Source organism: Lathyrus oleraceus, chromosome 5 (assembly GCF_024323335.1).
Source record: "Lathyrus oleraceus cultivar Zhongwan6 chromosome 5, CAAS_Psat_ZW6_1.0, whole genome shotgun sequence".
Lineage (NCBI taxonomy): Eukaryota > Viridiplantae > Streptophyta > Magnoliopsida > Fabales > Fabaceae > Lathyrus > Lathyrus oleraceus.
The window spans coordinates 337,305,561-337,325,168 of NC_066583.1; the positions used below are offsets into that span (position 1 = coordinate 337,305,561).

General features: G+C 35.9%; 1 protein-coding gene and 1 pseudogene across 1 annotated transcript; one reads left to right on the forward strand and one right to left on the reverse strand.

Annotated features, from left to right (window-relative positions):
* Nucleotides 1-2,666: 2,666 nt before the first annotated feature.
* LOC127080531 (photosystem I P700 chlorophyll a apoprotein A1-like) lies at nucleotides 2,667-4,332 on the forward strand (annotated as a pseudogene).
* A 545-nt stretch (nucleotides 4,333-4,877) lies between these two features.
* Nucleotides 4,878-7,740, reverse strand: LOC127078399 (cation/H(+) antiporter 24). The gene is made up of 3 exons (XM_051018860.1): nucleotides 7,347-7,740; nucleotides 6,230-7,237; nucleotides 4,878-6,023 (listed from the first exon to the last, which is right to left on the reverse strand). The coding sequence occupies exons 1-3, from the start codon at nucleotides 7,665-7,667 to the stop codon at nucleotides 4,923-4,925; spliced, it is 2,430 nt and encodes an 809-aa protein (XP_050874817.1). The 5' UTR covers nucleotides 7,668-7,740; the 3' UTR covers nucleotides 4,878-4,922.
* Nucleotides 7,741-19,608: the final 11,868 nt, after the last annotated feature.

A 19,608-nucleotide genomic window follows, 5' to 3' on the forward strand; every position in this document is an offset into this window, starting at 1 on the left:
TGTGATTGATGTCGTTCCTCAAATTCACATTGATTTGAAGATCAAAATCTAAGAGAATCACAATTTTGATTCTCATGGATTGGGAAACACAAGTGTTAGTGAGAATTGAGCGATTTGCACAAGAAAAAGATGAATGGAGGAAACAGTAGCTTGAATACAAAGCATCCAGTATTGAACGAAAAGAATTGGAATCAGTGGTTGATTCATATGCATGTGTTGTTTGGTGCTCAAGATATTATAGATCTCTTCATTGATGGTTCCATGCTGGTGGCAAAAGATGCAACAGAAGCGCAAAGAAATGCATAACATGAATCGAAGAAGAAGGATCATAAGGCATTGTTCTATATCCATTAGTGTGTGGATACGAAGGTGTTTGAGAAGATTTCTGACTTGACGACAGTGAAGGCGGTGTGTGATAAACTTGTGCAATGCTATGGTGCCAAGGCATCCATGAAAAAGTAAAGTTGCAGTCCCTACACAAGCAATACGAGAATCTCAGCATGAAGAACTATGAAAAGGTGTTTGATTACATATCTAGAGTGATTGTGGTCACAAATGAGATGAAGTCTTATAGAGAAACATTCTCTGAACAAGTAATCCTTGAAAAGGTACTAAGATCACTTACTCCTTAGTTTGATTAAATAGTTGTAGTCATAGAACATTCGAAAGACACTAGCACAATGATAACTGCAGAGTTTCAGAGTACTTTAGAGGAACAAGAATTGCGTCTGATTGAAAGAAAATATGAAAGGAAAACCTAATAGGCTCTAAAAGCTTCTTTTGTCAATAAGAACAAGAAGCAAGCATGGCTAGAGAATAAGAAAAAGAATGGCGGTGACACTCAGACTAGTGCAGGGATATAATAAACAGAAGAAACGCTACATGATACATGTTTATGTATCTAGGAGCTTCCATTTCACGGTGCTCCAAGAAGAAACCAGTGGTTGCATTTCCAACTTATGAGGCAGAGTACATAGCCGGTGCTTTGTCAGCGTGCCAATCTGTTTGGCATATGAATTTGCTGCAGGAACTTAAGTTCACATTGAGCAAACCAGCCAGGATGATGATAGAAAACAAATTAGCCATAAGTCCTGCCAAGAATTCAGTGTTGCATAGAGAAAGCAAGCACATTGATACTAAGTTTCATTTTCTGCCAAATCAAGTTCATAATAGAGTGCTTGAGGTTGCTCAATGCAACATTAAGAAACAACTTGAAAATGTGCTAACCAAGGCAATCAAAACTTAACACTTCATCAATTTGAGGGATGAAATTGGTGTTGTTGATTTTTAATCTTGAATATGAATTAAGGGATGATGCTAAATGTAATTCAAATTCAAGTTGTTTTAGTTTCAGTTTTCATTTCATTTAAATTTGATTTTGGGTTAGTGTATCTAAGCCCAAAGTTAGTTACAATTGTAACATAATTGAGATTTGTTGAGATAGAAAAGTTAGTTACATAATTTCTCTTTCTCTTTCTCTCCCTCTCTCTTCAATTTTTTCAACTATTCCTCATCTTTTTCTTCTTGTGTATCAATGGAGTTTCGTTGTTAACTTCAACAGGTCTTTTGGTAGTCTCATTGAGACTCTCACTCTTTGTTTGTTTCAAACTTAGGGATTTTGATCAACCTCCATATCTCTAAAAAATACCCTATCAAACAGTCATGAATTCTTCCTTTGACAGATTCTCCACCATTGCAATAACTTCTCTATTTTCAACCCCAATTCTTCAAAGAGACAGATATACATGATATCAATAAACACATCGTTGGAGACACGACCCATCTCTTTGATCAACCCTATTTGATCAACCTCCATATCTCCATTAGTTAGAAATTTATGATACTTTATGGTTAATTATCCCGGAGTTTATCAAAAAGAGAAGCAATTCGTTAGAGACACCATCCACCTTTTTTACTATCTCGAAATCGTAGGATGGGACATTTATTCCCCGAACTTTACTTATCCTCATTTGCATCTGTTCTAGAGGTTCCCCTATTCATGGATTTCTCGGATGATTCTTTCAAGTAGGATACTTCTTTGGGGATTGAGGAAACAAATGGAGGTTGATGGAATTCTCTGATGACTCTTTCAAATAGATGATACTTTTCCGGGGATCGTGGAAATAAATGAAGGCTAAGGTGTGGTAGGGGTCAAAATTGGTGTGGTAGAACCTTGGTAAGCCATTGGTCGAGTCAGTTTAGACGATGTCAATCATCGACAATTATGAAATAAGGGATGATCAAACGTACCAATTGTTAGAAAAAAAACCTCAACTCCTTGGGGTTATCCTGCACTTGGAAGAAGAACTAGAAAAACGAATAAATATTGTGATAATTTGTTTCTTCATCTCCATAGTAAATAATGGAGAATATAGAAAATACAATTTTTTCTTCATCTTTACAAAAGAAAAGATCAATTTGCTAAGACTTTATATGATTTTCTTTTTTTAGAGATTATATATTTTAAAATTTGAAATATAAAATATATGAGAAAAAAATCACTTTTTTAAAAATTATATGAGGAATAGTTAACTATGACATGTTTATGAAAAAAATCCTTTTGTAGCAAATCATTTATTAAGAAAAATAAATAAGTTTAACACAAAAGGAGAAAAGGAAATAATAATAATTTGATCCAAAAACATCTACCATTATACATACCTACAATGATTGAGCATATCATTGCTGTCCATAATGAAAAAGAGCATTTATCTATTTATATAACATATCGTATGGTAGACCATAAATTGGAAGAATTTTCACCTACTCTAATCTTCCGAGGCTTTGTGAAAAATGATAATAGAGCTCGTTGTTAACATTAATTTTAATGTAAATTTAGTAATAGTCATTAATAAATATTAATTAATAAATTATTCAAAAAATTGTATTATTTTTCAATAAAAAACAGATTTCATTAGTGAATCATATAACACTCGAGGCCTAAGAATGCAAAGAGTGGTTACATGTAACACCCGAAGGCGAGTGAGTGGTTGTCGGTGCACGAGGCATGACAATGAGACACTCCTAGTAGCTTCTAGGGAAAAACAAAATTCACATCGGAATGAGAGAGATCCTGAGACTGTGCCGGTATGGGACTGCATGGTTGAAGGAAGAATTATAATGATTAATTAGTACTACCTATACCAACAAGATGCATCTTCTTTTCAGTAGTCTAACAGATAAGAACTCCATAGTTAAGCGTGCTTGACTTGGAGTAATATTTGAATGGGTGACCTTCTGGGAAGTTTTCTGGAAAGTGTGTGAGTGAGGATAAATCACGCTGAAAAGACTCGTGTTGGTTTGTGGGGTCAGTCAATAATCTTGAAAGCAGTATGGGGCATTACAAATGGTATCAGAGTCAGACCTCTCCCAATACGATGTGGTTTGGGGATGAACCAGGCAGAAGTTGATGGGCATGTAACAGCCGAGGCCAGAGAGGGTGGAGAATGATTACATGTAACACCTGAGGGCGAGGTAGTGGTTGTCGGTGCACGAGACATGATAATGAGACACTTCTAGTAACTTCAAGGGAAAAACCGAATTCACATCGGATCTTTTCGGTAGCCTAATAGATAAGAACTCCATAGTTAAGCGTGTTTGATTTGGAGTAGTATTTGGATGAGTGACCTTTTGGGAAGTTTTCCGGAGAGTGTGTGAGTGAGGACAAATCATGCTGAAAAGATTCGTGTTGGTTTGTAGGGTCAGTCGATACTCCTAAAAGCAGTCTGGGGCGTTACAAATTACAACTCTATTGTACCGCAATCGTTGCGTTGGTCTTTGCAGCCTTAATGCTTTTTACTGGTTGGTTTCATTATCACAAATCTGCTCTAAAATTGGTATGGTTTCAAGATGTATATTCCATATTGAATCACCATTTGGAAGGTCACAGGTATACTAGGACTTGAGTCTCTTTCTTAGGCGGGACATCAAGTACATGTATCTTTACCAATTAATCAATTTCTAAATGCTGGAGTAGATCCCAAAGAGATCCTAATTCCTCATGAATTTATCTTGAATCGCGATCTTTTGGGACAACTTTATCCAAGTTTTACCGAGGGAGCAACTCCATTTTTTTTTACATTAAGTTAGTCAAAATACGAAGACTTTCTTACTTTTCATGCAGGATTACACCCACTAATTATGGTTTATGATTGACTGTGATATTGCACATCATCATTTAGCTATTGCAATTCTTTTTCTCATTGTGGATCATATATATATAGAACTAACTAGGATGTTGATCATTGTATAAAAGATATTTTAGAAGTCTTTACAAGTTCATTTACATGTCAGAGTCATAAAGGTCTATATGAGATCTTAATAACGTCATGACATGCTCAATTATCTATTAACCTAGATAACAAAAACAGTTGCGTCAACGTAACAAAAATAACATGATGGATTGGATGTGAAATTTCATGACGCTAAGAAAAAGGCTTTCCACATACGGCCCCACCATTCTTGCGTGGAACATGAGATTGGTGATGTGTTGTTGTATAAGCTTTCCAATATAACATTGCACGGGTGCATCAACAAGGTTATTACTACAATGTCTAACCTAATGAAGTCAGAGATGAGTAATTTTGAAGAATGAATGAAAAAATATATTATGTTATGACAGAAAGTCACATCGTGAACTACGATAGACCGTGGAATTGATTCCGACGACTTAAGATGAGCAAGTGGCTTTAAGGTAGGTGCTTTTAATTTATTTTTAATTTTTCTTAAAGTCATTTTTTTGTATTGTTAAATTTAGAAATCCTCTTCTGCTGAATAATATTTTTATCTTTATAAAAAATTCACATGCAAAACTGATTTGTGTCTATAAATAAACTAGAACATCTATATTTTTCTAAAGTACATTGAACATGCCTTAATCTAAAAACTAAACCTTACATATTCACACATTCACACATTTCAAGTTAACCTCTTAGAACTTGTTGTTGCACCACTAAAACAGAAGCTGAGCCATTAAAATCTTGAGAACTAACATAATCACCAATGAGCCCTAACTCATCACTTTCACTCCATTCTGATAACCCTGTAAGAATATTAGGGTTTATCCCTTGTTTCCTTCCAACTATCAATAGATCAAATCCACCATCATTCATATCTTGAATTGCTCCTATTGTTTCCTCACCATTCTTAACCACTACCTCTTTATATGCCACTCTTTGATTCCTCTCATTCTTCACCCAAAAGGATGTCACTATTCCATCATCAAGCTTCTTCTCCATTTCATTGTCTCCTACATTGTTGTGTGATAGAAACCTTATCACCATAAGCGATACTTCCTCGTTCGCGACCATTCTATCTGCGTAAACAAGTGCTTCTCTAGCATCTGCACCTCCAAGAAACAACAGGGCGAATTGATGTGTACTATGCCTCATTGAATTCCCGGTAGTAGGCAGGGAGCTTTCAAGAAGACCTTTATCAACAAGAATTGCAATAGAACAAGGAGCGTTATCCAACACTTGTGAATTCAACGTCCTTCTTACTCCATGATAATAGAAGCCTCTATTTATGAAAGGTAAAATGATTAGTGACGCTTCTTGTTCGAGGGAGAGTTCGCAGATGGTTTGAAACATTGATTGCTTGGGAGCCACGCCAGTGAAGAATTGGATTTTCATACACTCTTGTTTGATTTGTTGATAACTTCGAAGTGCATTTATGGTGGGTGTCCATTTATATATGTGAGGAGCTTCTTGTTTCGTGTGATCGATCAATAAAGGAGTAGCGCGACCGGCGAGGTCGAATAGTCTAAGAGAAGAAACTGCAATTGGGTTGTCTGAAGTTGGATTTGTGACATCAAGTAGATGAATGAGTCCATTTGTGTTTTCTGTGTTTAGAATACATAAAATTATTCTAAGTTCTTCACTTGGTGGATTGTGTTGAAGGTTTCTCCTTTGGTTTAATATGTAGGGTCTTGTTGGATCATATAATATGGCGACTAGTGGAGTGAAGGTTGCTGTCAATGCTGTTGTCACTATCACCAACATTGTGAATTCTGGTACATTCAAGATCTGTATATGGATCCACACAAACCACAATCATTGGATTAGTCAAGTTTCTAAAACATAAATTTAGGTTTCCTGCATTTACACCGTCGGCCACATACATGCCTGTTGGATCGAGATTGAAAAATGCTGATTTCAAACTCAATCCAACCACGATTGATGTGGCTGACGGCATAAAATGTGTGTACAAAATGTAATTGGAGATTACTTACCTTTTTGTCCATCAAATGCACAAACAAGATATATTCAATCTGTCCTCTTAAACTCATAATGAGGCTAAAAGTTAAACCATCTCTGAATGGCATACGCCAATACATTGAAGCCACCCAAGTTACAAAGAATTTCAACAAGTAACCAGTCAAAACCATGAGAAACAAAGGTTTCAAATTTTTCCAATCAAAAGAAGCCAATGCAAAAATATCAGTATGTTGTCCAATCAAAATGAATGAAAATGGCATAAGAAACTCATTCATAATAGTCTCACTTTTCTGTACCAATGTTGCACCTAAACCAGGCCCATCAGGAATTGCCAAGCCCAACCATAAAGGCCCATTAACAATTGCTATACCAAACATATCAGTTATAAATGCCATCACAAAAACTCCTAAAAGAAGTGCAATCACCAATGATTGATCCACCTGTTGTCCTTCTGGTGTTTTATGATTTATCCATATCATTACTGGCCTAAAACAACCTAATAAAACTGTAAATATAACCACAATAGAAATCAAATACCACAAAGCATTCTCAGTTTTTGTTTCTCCTTGTTTTGATGCTTCAAAAATTAGAATGCTAAGAATTCCAAACGTGTCACTGATTAACGCGGTTGCTAATGCGAATCGACCGACGTCTGAGTTTAGAAGGTTAAGCTCTTTGAGAATATGATATAGAACATGAAATGCTGTTATTCCCAAGTACCCTGATAATACTCCTATTGATGAAACTGAACCTAGTTCTTTGTCCATCATTTTTCTAAAACATAGTCCTATAATAAACACTACTATTGTTGGAATTGTTATGCTAATCAATGCAATTGATATATGCATCTTTCCTGATTTTCTCAATAGACTTGGATCCATTTTCACACCATAGATAAAAACAAAAAACATGAACCCCATCACACCAAGATTACTCATTAGAAATTGCGCCGCTTCCGGTTTTATGTTTCGATGATACCATTTACTTCTTCCTAGAAATGAAGGTCCAACAATCACACCACCCTAGCAAAGAAATCAAACATGAAAATAAAAAGCTCTCATTAGCTATAGAGAAAATTGAACATGAGAATTGACATAATAATAATGAATATATATATGATAAGAAGCTTACAATAATTTGAGAAACGATGTTAGGTTGTTTGAGAGGCTTAAGAATGAAACGAGCAATACGTGTGACGGTATAGACAAGAATGAGGTGAAACAAAAGTAATGAGAATGCATGACCTAAGGGGTTGTCACCATAAAAGATACCAGAAGGGTGAATGTTTGGTTGTACTTGACACAAAATTTCATAGGTAGAAAATGATTTATGATTAGTAGGTTTCACCATTTTTTCTTGTAGAATACGAGAAGGAATAGAATGTTCATGTTTTTGTTGCCAATCATTATTTGGTGATTGCGACAAACCATTTACAAGGAATTTTCGAGTCATGCGTGAGTTTATATTTTATAATACTCATCACGCGCATGCAAAATCAACTATGAAGGGTGTGCGTATGTTTGAAAGAGAGAGAAAAGAGAAACACATCGATAGAGAAGTTTGTGAGTGGATATACGTCAAAGTGGGAGAACTATTCTTCTCATTGCATTCTGATGGTTAACCATTTTTTCTTTATTTGTGAGGTAACTATTACACATGCTTATGTTAATGTTGTTGCACTTCTCTTTTTTTGAAAATATTTCCCTTTTATAAATTTAATTTTGTAAAAATTGTATATACTTCTCATGACACACATCACATTTTTTTATCATTTTCCTCTCTTAATATAGAGTAGCATCTGTCTACTTTTATTTGTGTCCTTACGTCAAAGGATTAACATTTAACCACTCTAGATTGAGTCAGGCACGGGTTGGGTGATCTCCTTGTCTTACATGTCACATTGCCTGATTAATTATCCTCTGACCACTTACATTGCTTTTAAATAGATTAGGTTATTGGATGGCCTCTTCCAAAGTCCAGTTAAAGTTATCCTAATCCAATCCTTCAAAAATGAGGTTTAGGAAGGGCAAAGTGATTTAAACTAGGTAGAAGACAATCTTTTTTGATGTTGCGAGAATTGGCAAAGCGAGTCCCTAAGATAAGGCTTGGGGGCGAGTCCCTCAAAAGTTACCTCGAGGCGAGTCTCTAAAACAAGGCTTGAGGGCAAGTTCGTCAAACATTACTTGGGGCGAGTCCCTCAAGTGAGGCTTAAAAGACAAATCCGTCAAGCATTACTTGGGGAGAGTCCCTCAAGTGAGATTTAAAGGGAGAATCCCCCGAGTGTGGGAAACACATGAGGTAGGGGTGTTCAAAATCAAACAGACCTAATAGAAAACCGCTAATCGAACAAAACAAAATCAAAAACCGCAAAATATCGCATTTGGTTCAGATGTGTTTAGGCCATATGTTAACAAAACCACACGATTCAGTTCAGTTTGCAGTTTGTATTTTACAAACCAAACCAAACCAAACTGAACCACGTTATGTTAATATATTTGATACATTTTTATAAATGACTCCAATTCCACAACTAAATGAGGTATATTTTTAAATCTTGTTAATTATTTTTAAATCTTTTCATTTGTTTTTAAATGTTAACCTCTTCGATTGTGATATGTAAGGAGATCTAATGGAGGATACTTAGATATCATGATTTTAATGAAAGAGTTCGGTGTTGATGTGACTGAGTTTTCTAGTAGAAGAAGATGCTTTCTTGCAGTCTTGGAAGAAAGTGTTATATTTTTAAGGTCTAGTATATGATTGAAGTTTTTCTTTGTTGTGTCAAATGATGGGTAACCCAATTTTGTTCTAGGTGATCTGTACTTTGTAATACACATTGTTATTATGTTATTTAAGTTATTTTGTTATTCGGTTATGAAATGGTGTTATCACTTATACACATTGACACTATTATTTGTTATTTAGTAATGTATGAATGACTAAACATAAAGTTATGTTATCCTTTATATGCGTATGTATGACTCAATATTAATCTTCTAATCAACCCAAACCGCATTGGTTTGGTTTGGTTATATTTTTAAAAGTCAATTGAACTAAACTGAACCACAAATTTTTTCTCTTGTGGTTCAGATGACTTTTAGCGCCATAGATTCTCAAACCGCACCGCAAACACCCCTAACGTGAGGTATTTAATGCATGATTATGATGGATTTGCTTTGGAATGACACACATATTATGAGTCGCTGATTAATCTACATGCGTTAAATTTAGGCCGTAGATGTTTTGCCATCCATTAGCACGAGCAACCTTATTGCTTAGTAATAATGCATATTCGATTTAAATATCTGGCCTTATAAATGTGAAAATGTTGATCAATCTTCTCACTTTTTTCTTCACACATAATATATATTCTTCTAAGAAAATATTCTTCTTATTTCTTCATTTCCAAGTTTGGTTCTACCATCATCAACTCGTCATCATCACCAAACCATACACTTAGGTATTTGCATGTTTCCTTCTCATTTATCTTATATTTTTTCGGGGATAGTAATTATTAGGGAGTTAGAAAAAAATAAAAATGTCATGGAACCTTATACTCACGGGGAGCTATAGAGACATGGAGAAATTGTATGGATAATGCAAGGTGGTTGGATGGGACTGTCAAATATATACTTGTAGAATTAGGAATGTTTGGGAATTATAATAACAATTTAGATTTTAGTTGTGATAGTTATCCCATTTTATCATTTTCTTTTTCCAGACAGGAAAGCTTACTGATGGAGACCAGTTCTTAGAAACATTTTATAGTCAAAGACTTCAAAACTCTTTATAAAATTGAGGAAAATGTGTATTCTTTTCGCAAGATCATAAACCTATCTGGCTCCGGAGATGAAGAAAAAATTATATTAGAACTTTTTTCTGAAGAGGAAAGGATTAGCAAAGCATCCCTTTCTGACTTAGAAGCCGAGTTCTTTTATATATATTTCCCCATCATTTATGACTTAAGGGTGTTAATTCTTTTCATATTGTTTAAATTTGAGGTTGTTAAGACCATTAACTTAGCTCATATCAAATATATCCCAACATATAAGCCTTCATAAGAGCATTTGAAATAATTTGTAGTAAATTAGAAGTCACGCCTATAATAGGCATCTTATTTTCGTTTTATGGTACTAAGACAACGATCAAAGGCAGCTGGATGAACCTCGACGCCATGCTTGGGAGGGTTTTTTCACTCCTCACTCAAAGAACTAAAAAAATAGAAAGATATGTTTGTGATACTATGAGGGAGAGATAACCATTCCATGGTAATGTTTGAGGAGGACGACAAAACTCATTTTCCTCTATACTGGACAGATGACCCTATGACCATAGACGACTTCAACTATGGCTTCCTAAGCAAGATGGAGAGGGAGTTTGTCGTTATTTGGGAGGAGTTTCCTATTATGAGCTACAAGGAAATGGTGGAGCATGATCAAAATGATGAATGGAATATTTAACTTTCCTAACTTTTTTCTTTATTTGCAAGGAGAATGACCCTAATGAGCATTGTTGATAGGAAAACTTTCCATGCTAGAAAGAAAGCTAAGTGGGATGAGAAGTGGTTAGATGACCCCAAAAGCCACTATAGCAACTTGATGGTCAAGGGAAAAAGAGATCAGATCAAGGGGAGGCTATTATTTCTCCTAGACCTCTAAAGACTTTCACGTTTGGCTTGGCCAAATGGGCCTCATCCCCAATTCAGGGTAGAAAAGGAAAAGTTTTATGTCCTGATGTGACCATAAAATTGGACGACAAAAATAGTTTGGACCTCAAGGGATCTCCCCTAAAGGGAACAACTTCCTTAGATCCTTCAAAGAACAAGACACCACTTTCTATCCAGAACACAAAATTCGATGCCAAGAATTATGTGGGCGAGTGTTTTATTTTTTCGACTGACTTCCTGTTGTCAACATAAAAGTGAAAGTGTTTTGTCATCTCCACATGTAGTGGTTATATTTTAAAGACGGTTGAATAATTTCTATAACTTTAAGAATGATTTATTAGATGTTTGATTGTTTTTTTAATACTGAAAGTAAAATAACAGAAAGTAAAATGAACTTTGGTGTTTAAAAGTTGAGAAAATTTATTAGGGTTAGATTTCAGCGACCTATTCTTATGTAATATCCTTGATCAGTAATATGAAATTCTAATTATCTATACATTACCTCTTGTTGCTCTCATCATAGCTCATGTCTGAGTCAACGATGTGAAATAATCGTATTACCTAATAACTGATCTCTCAGCCTATTAACCAATTTGACAACATTAAGACTCAACATTTTGTACAGGTATCTAAACCATATCTATGCCTAGACTTTAGAATATCCAATAGATGAAAAGCTTGAATCTAGTAATGACCAGTACCTTTCAAATATCAAGTCATACCATGAAAACATGTTTTCGGTAGCTAATCCAAAACAAGCATTAAGAATAAAGAATTCATCAATATTAAATCTTCAGAAGAACAACATAGAATTCCATGATCGAGATCATTACATGAGCATTAGGACGACTACATCTAACCCAAACAAAAGATAAATTAGTTACACTTACTTATCATAGCTTTACAATTAAGCCCTATAAGAAAGATGTTAAAAAACATTTGTTGTTGATTCCTTGAATAATGCTTCTACCCACAATCTTCCTCTCTTTTCCTCTCCTATTGTGTTACTTGTCCACAATGGACTTCTCTCACTTCATACCAAGAAATCTACTTAATTACACTAAGTCATTCCCAACTGAACTGCCTGAATCCCTATTTATAGGGTCATGTTCTACCATTCTCGCTAAGCGAGGTTCAGAGCTCACTTAGAGAATATATTTTCTTCTTCATTAATAAATTCCATCTCATCTTGCAATTGGTCTTGGTCGCCTTTCCTCGCTTAACGTTCCTCAATCTCGCTTAGTGAGAAAACCTTTTTTTTCTTCCTAAAGTAACTTATCCCTAAGTTCTCAGTGCCACCATTAATTGCTTAGTGCGCATGCTAGCAAGTTTTGTTGTTTGGCTTTGAATTTACTTGGCTTATAATCATCTTTTTATCGCCTTAACTCGCTTAGCAAGGCTCTATTTTTGACTAAGAAAGCCTTGGTTTTTTCAATGGTGAATGTTGTTTGTTTTTGGAACTTTCTTGGTTCTTTGTAATTTAACTTAGTAAATACATAGTTAAAAGTTCGTTACATGTGTTTTATCATGTTCTCCTAATAATAAGGAGGGGGAGGGGGGTCATTGATTGTTTTCAAAATAAGTCAATAAGTGCTTATGTATTTTGTATATTTTTAGAACTTATCAACTCTCCCCAACTTATCATTTTTTTTGTCCTCAAACAAAATTAATACAAATGATTCGGAAAATCTCACTATGGAATGTTCATGTAAGGTCTCAAGACATGATCAAGAAGTTTTTGAAAGATCTTTGAATTATGAAACTATTTTTTCTTAAAATGAAAGTTCATGCTCAACACATAAGCATCCATAAACTATAGCATGAAGATAAAAAATTTCTTTACCAAAGTATAATTTTAAAACAAGTTCAGGTCAACAGTCAATTATTCATCAGAATCATTATCTCATTATGTATCACTCAAATGAGTTAGTGTTTGCCTTATTTATCAAACAATACATCAACTATAGAAATATTTTGCATTTTATCTAAACAATATCATAAAATACATAATCAGTCTTATTTTTCATTGTACTTGAATTTGAATTGCTTGTATTTAAATCTTTTGTATTTGAATTTGAATCATTTGTACTTGAAGTTAAATCACTTTGTATTCGAATTTAAATTTTAACTTAATGGAAGTTATCATTTTGGGTCTTACTTATTATGCTTTTATTCTTATTTAATATGTTCTAACATTGTTGGAATAAATATTAAAGATAACTAAGAGCTTTGAATAAAATGCATCCATCAATCCACCTATACATGCATCTATGTCATTCCTCAAAAAAATAACTCATTTTGTGTCTTCTTCTAGTTCCACACTCAGTCCCTAACACCACTACAACACCAGAGCCATCGCTCGTCAAAGAATGACAGATCAAGAATAAGAATTGGAGAGAGTAAACTCAGAGCTTGAGGACCTACGAGGAAATATGGGTCAAGTCATGGAGATACTACAAGTCATTAAGGCTAAGTTGGACACCCAAACGATGGTCATTTCAGAAATCACCGGTCCTATAATTGAACCTCAACCTTCAAGGGTAATGCCTACTACTTGGCCAGTCTTCGGTTTACCTCCCGGATTCACACCTCCAGTTGAAGGCGCCCCTAGCATTGTACAATCCACTCAGTAGACAGTTCCTCTACCAATTATCAATGAAGCTCATCCCGTGGTCAACACATTTGCACCACCCCTTGTCCATGCACATGTGCAACCTTATTTTAAAGACCAACAACATGCTCCAGATTTTTCTGACGAAGATGATCAAAGGCATGAAGACATAAAACGAGTGAAGGAGAATTTTCAGATTCTTGACAAAAGGTTAAGGGCTATGGAAGGTGACCAAGTCTTTTGTGCTGCTGCTAGGGAGATGTGCCTAGTGTCTGGTCTTGTGATCCCCGCGAAATTCAAGACCCTAGATTTCGATAAGTACAAGGGCCACTCATGCCATAAAACTTACCTCATTATGTACTATCGGAAAATGGTTGCGCACGTTGAGGACGATGAACTTATGATACATTGCTTCCAAGACAGCTTGAGGGGTGCTCCCTCTAAGTGGTACTTAAGCCTTGATCAAAGTAGGATTCTCCATTTCCAAGACTTATTTGATGCTTTCATCCAGCACTATAAGTATAACATGGATATGGCCCCGGATAGGAGACAATTGCTCAGTATGTCCCGAAAAGATAACGAGTCTTTCAAGGAATATGCACAACGATGGAGGGAAGTGGCCTCGCAAGTCGAACCACCCCTTGTTGAGAAGGAGTTAGAAGATTGGTTCCTGGATACCGTAAAGCCTATGTTCTATGAAAGGATGGTGAGTGGTGTATCAGCAAGTTTCTCTGACATGGTTGCCGTGGGCATAAAAGTAGAGCTTGGATAAAAGAATGACAAAATGATAACTACCACTGAAACATCCAGTAACAATGTCAAAAGATTTTCCGGAGGTTTTCAAAAAAAGAAAGAGGGTGAAACAAACGCATTGTCAACCAGTCAAAGAAGGAGTCACTCATGGAAGAAGCAGCAACAACAAATTGCTCAATAACAACCAACTTATCCAGTGCAATATATCCAACAACCGTATGTGGCAACAATCACACCGAATTTCAACCAACCATAAGCTCATATCTATCAACATGTTCAACAAGCACCAGTATACCAACGAGCACCTACGACACCCATTTATCAACAACCAAGGCCCCAAGCTCCACGTCTGCAAAATCATCCAAATCAGAATAGGGTACAAAGAGGTAGCCTCCTTTCGCTCCGATCCCTATGACGTGCACTGAGTTATACCCATCATTGCTGCAAAAAGGGTTGGTGACTCCCATACCTTTGGGTCCTCCACCAAATACTTTGCCTCCATGGTACAATCAAGATGCCCATTGTCCTTTCCATAAGGGTGCCCCTGGGTATGATTTGGAAGGATGTTATGCTTTGAAGTATATTGTACGAGAGTTGGTTGAGAAGAAGGTCCTTTCATTAAGAGATGTTGGACCCAACGTAAATAGTAATCCTCTGCCTACGCATGGTGTTGTTAATGCCATTGAAGGTGTATATGACGTTTGTATAATCGAAAATGTTGAAGATGTTAAAAATCTTTTGCTTTCACTCCATGCAAGATTGGTAGGAGTTAGTTTGATCGATACCTGTCATGATAACTGTGAAGAATGTGTTGTTTGTCCAAGAGGGTGTAAATTGGTACGACCCGATATTCAAAATTTAATGGACCATGGTGTTTTACAAGTTTGTGGTCCTGCAACAAACAAGGAAGTTTCAGTAATTGAACCCTTTTTCAATCTACCAGAACCTATTGAGATAACCTATCAAAGAAGAGATGTTGTTCATCCATCACCCGTGGTAGTTTGTATGCCTACCCCCTTTCCCTTCGAAATCACCAAGGTTGTGCCTTGGAAATATGACATAAATGTGGTAAAGGGAATGGTATATGGAGAATCCAAAGACGTCGAATGTGAGAAGGGCTTGGAGGATGTTGATGCCAATATCACGAACATCGTAGGGACGAGCAGAATGACCCGTAGTGGTTGGATTTACACTCCCAATGTCAATGTAATCCCTCAAGAACAGACAAAGGAAGCTACAACTACAGTTCCTGCTCTAGAATCTAGAGGGGTACTGCCAGCGGTGCAACCTGATGAAGTAATTGAATTTCTGAAAATGATAAAGAAAAGCGACTACAAGATAGTCGTTTAGCTACATTAAACACCATCAAAAATATCTATCTTATACTTGCTTCTGAACTCCCAAGTTCATATGAAGGCTCTATTGAAGGTGCTTGATCAAGCTCATGTTACTCAAGATATAACAGTTGGCCAATTCTATTGGGTGGTATCTAATATCACAACTTGCAACACTCTAAGTTTCAGCAATGAGGAGCTTCCCAAGGAAGGACAGAATCACAATCGTGCCTTGCATGTATCCATAAAGTGCCAAGAAGTTTCTCTGGCTAGGGTCTTAGTTGACACTGGATCTTCCCTCAATATCCTGCCAAAAAGGGCACTTGCTAAATTATCTTACCAAGGGTCGGAGATGAAACCTAGTGCGCTTGTGGTAAAAGTATTCGACGGTTCCCGGAGGGCAGTAGCTGGGGAGGTAGAACTACCAATCCAAATCGGACCGCATGTATTCCCCATCAATTTCCAAGTCATGGACATCAATCCCGCTTATAGATTCCTTTTGGGACGTCTGTGGATACATGTTGTTGGGGCAGTGACTTCTACTTTGCATCATAAAATGAAGTTTGTTGTCAACAACAAGCTCGTCATTGTCTCAGGTGAAGAAGATTTCATCATTAGTCAACTCTCCTCTTTCCATTATATCGAGGCTGATGAAGATGCCTTGGAGACTTCTTTCCAAGCGCTTGAAATAGCCAATGTCACACTTGCGGAAGTAAAGGATCTTGTTGAGAAAGCCAGTTTGTCGTTCGCCTCTTTGAAGAGCGTGAAGTCAGCAGTTGAAAGTGGAGGCCTTGGAGGTTGGGGGCAAGTCATCAATGTTACCGAGAAAAAGGATCATTTCGGTTTGGGGTACAAGCCCTATGCTAAGGAAGGATCCATATTACATGCAAAGGACCATATACGGAGCATTTAAGAAGTCTTCCTAATCACAAGTTTTATCCATGGGGGTCAAGTTTGTGCAGTTGAAGATGAAACTGAATTTGGAGAAGCATCAAATCTGATATATCGTTGTGAAGCAACCTTAACAAATTGGGAGGCAATGGAGATTCCAGAAGTTTTTCCCGTGTCAAAGTAATTGTGTTTTTTTTTTCAAAATCCTTAACTCTTCCCCAGGCTAACGGATCATTTGTAGGGCCACTTTAAATTTCAAAACCATTATGACAAATAAAGAGCATTTTCTTCAAATTATTGTCGTTCATTTATTTGTTTTTCTTTCCTTAAAATGGAAATCCTTTCAAAAAATACAAAAATATTCCTCCTTTCTTTTTCTTTTTTTTTCCACTTTTCTAAAAAAAAATATCATTTAAAAAACATGCAAAATAATCAAGAAACCAGTTGAATTCGGTGACCCTACTACTTCCTATAACGTTGAATTCCCCATCTACCAAACGGAAGAGGATATTGAGGAAGATTGTGACTTCCCCAAAGAAATGGCAAGGCTGCTCGAGCACGAGTCCAAGGCCCTTTAGCTGCATCAAGAACTGGTGGAGACAATCAACCTTGGCATCGAAGAAGAGAAGAAAGAGGTCAAAGTTGAGACTACACTTGGGGAAAGCATCAAAGGAAGATTTATCAAGTTTATACAAAAATATGTAGATGTATTCGCATGGTCATATCAGGACATGCCAAGTTTAGATACTGATATTGTTGTCCACAAGCTGCCACTATAACCAGATTGCCCGCAGGTGAAGCAAAAGCTCCAAAGAGCAACACCCGACATGGCCTTAAAGATTGGTGACGAGGTGAAACTCCAATTTGATGCTGGTTTTATAGCAGTTGCGAAGTACCCTCAATGGGTAGCTAATATTGTGCCAATACCTAAAAAGGATGGCAAGGTTAGGATGTGTGTTGATTACAGGGATCTAAACAAAGCTAGTCCAAAGGATGATTTCCCCCTTGTCGCATCTCGGAGAAATGTGCACACAAAACAAAGTCGCCACCAATGATATTTATCCCAAGATAGGGAAATGAATCAATGAGTAAACCTACAAAAGGATGAATCTAATGATCTCATAACTAAAATATGGGTAAGGGAGTCGATTACGCAAGGGGAATGTATTAGCACCCTTCACGTATGTAGTACTCTACAGGATCCACTCTTGTTGTTCTAATCAAAAGGGTGTGTTTATTCTAAAACTTACTGACTAAAGGGAATGCATGCAAAAGGATGAATTACTTACGAAATAAAAAGAAAGTTTTTATTATTGCGCTCGATTAGGTTTTGCAACCCAGTGCCTACGTATCAATAAAGACTCAGAGCATCGTAGTTCTTCTTAAGAATTTTGGTTTGTTGGTGCTTTTTATGGGTAACCACCCTTATTGAAAATTTTCATAGAAAAAGCAAAGCGGAAAAAGAAATTTGATTGTTTGAGTGTTTTGTTGAAAGAATACATAAAATGATCCATCCAAAGCAGGAGGCATCTGGGTACTTCTCTCTTATTGTTGAAAGAGTTCAAATAGTATTTATAATGTTTTTGGATTTTGATTGAGAAAATGTTTTCGTTTTAGAATGAATGCAAAAGAGAAATGTAAAATCTAAGCGAATTCTCAAGATAAACCCTAATGTTGGCATGCAATAGTGGTCCTAAAGTTAGGGAAAGAGGGAAACATCTTCTTGAGTTAGCATACAAAGATTGACCTAGAGTTAGGGATAAAGGGGGTCTACCTAATGTTGTCATGCTTGGTTCACAGAATTAAGGTCTACTTTGGTTAAAACTTTACCAAGAATGAACCAAAGAAATCTTATAGGGAGCATGTTGTTCACACAAGGGAAAGAGATGAAAGAAGAAGACAACTCCATATCAAGTCATAGTGAAAGTAGAAACAAATTTACAAAGTAATCCATATCAAGTCATGGTGAAAGAAAAAGTAATAGTCATCCATATCATGTCATGGAAGAATAGATGAGAGATAACAAAGTAATCCATATCAAGTCATGTAAAGAAGATACAAGCCATATCAATCCATATCAAGTCATGGAAGAACAAATAGAAGGTAAACAGAGTAATCCATATCATGTCATGGAACAAAAAATAGAAACTAAATAAAACATATCAAGTCATGAAAGGATAGATGAAAGATAACGAAGTAATCCATATCGAGTCATGAAAAGAAGATACAAGCCATATCAATCCATATCAAGTCATGGAAGAACAGATAGAAGGTACACAGAGTAATCCATATCATGTCATGGAACAAAAAATAGAAACTACACAAAAGATATCAAGTCATGAAAGGATAGATGAAAGATAACAAAGTAATCCATATCAATTCATGGAAAGAAGATACAAGCCATAACAATCCATATCAAGTCATGGAATTAAAAATAGAAGGTAAATAGAGTAATCCATATCATGTCATGGAACAAAAAATAGAAACTAAACAAAACATATCAAGTCATGAAAGGATAGATGAAATATATCAAAGTAGTCCATATCAAGTCACGGAAAGAAGATACAAGCCATATTAATCCATATCAAGTCATGGAAGAATAAATAAAAGGTAAACAAAGTACTCCATATCATGTCATGGAACAAAAAATAGAAACTAAAAAAAACATATCAAGTCATGAAAGGATAGGTGAAAGATAACAGAGTAATCCATATCAGGTCATGAAAAGAAGATACAAGCCATAACAATCCATATCAAGTCATAGAAGAACATATAGTAGGTAGACAGAGTAATCCATATCATGTCATGGAAGAAGGATACAAGCAAATGACAAGTTATCAAATCAAAATGAGCAACACCGTCACATCCAAATAAACATAAGTACATTTCCTACTTCTAAAGGTCATGCGTACATGGTTTAAGCATCAAAGCATACAATCATCTTGTAAATTGGTAAAGTGAAATGAACACAAGTGTGTGGACAATTTGAGATCAATACATAACATCAATACATAAATAAACTCAATACATTATAAAGATACCATATCAAAACATACTCAAAGGTTAAGACAGGTAATAATCAAATTCACACCCTAGTCATGCTCCTAAGGCTAATGAACTTCAATCAAGTATAGATGA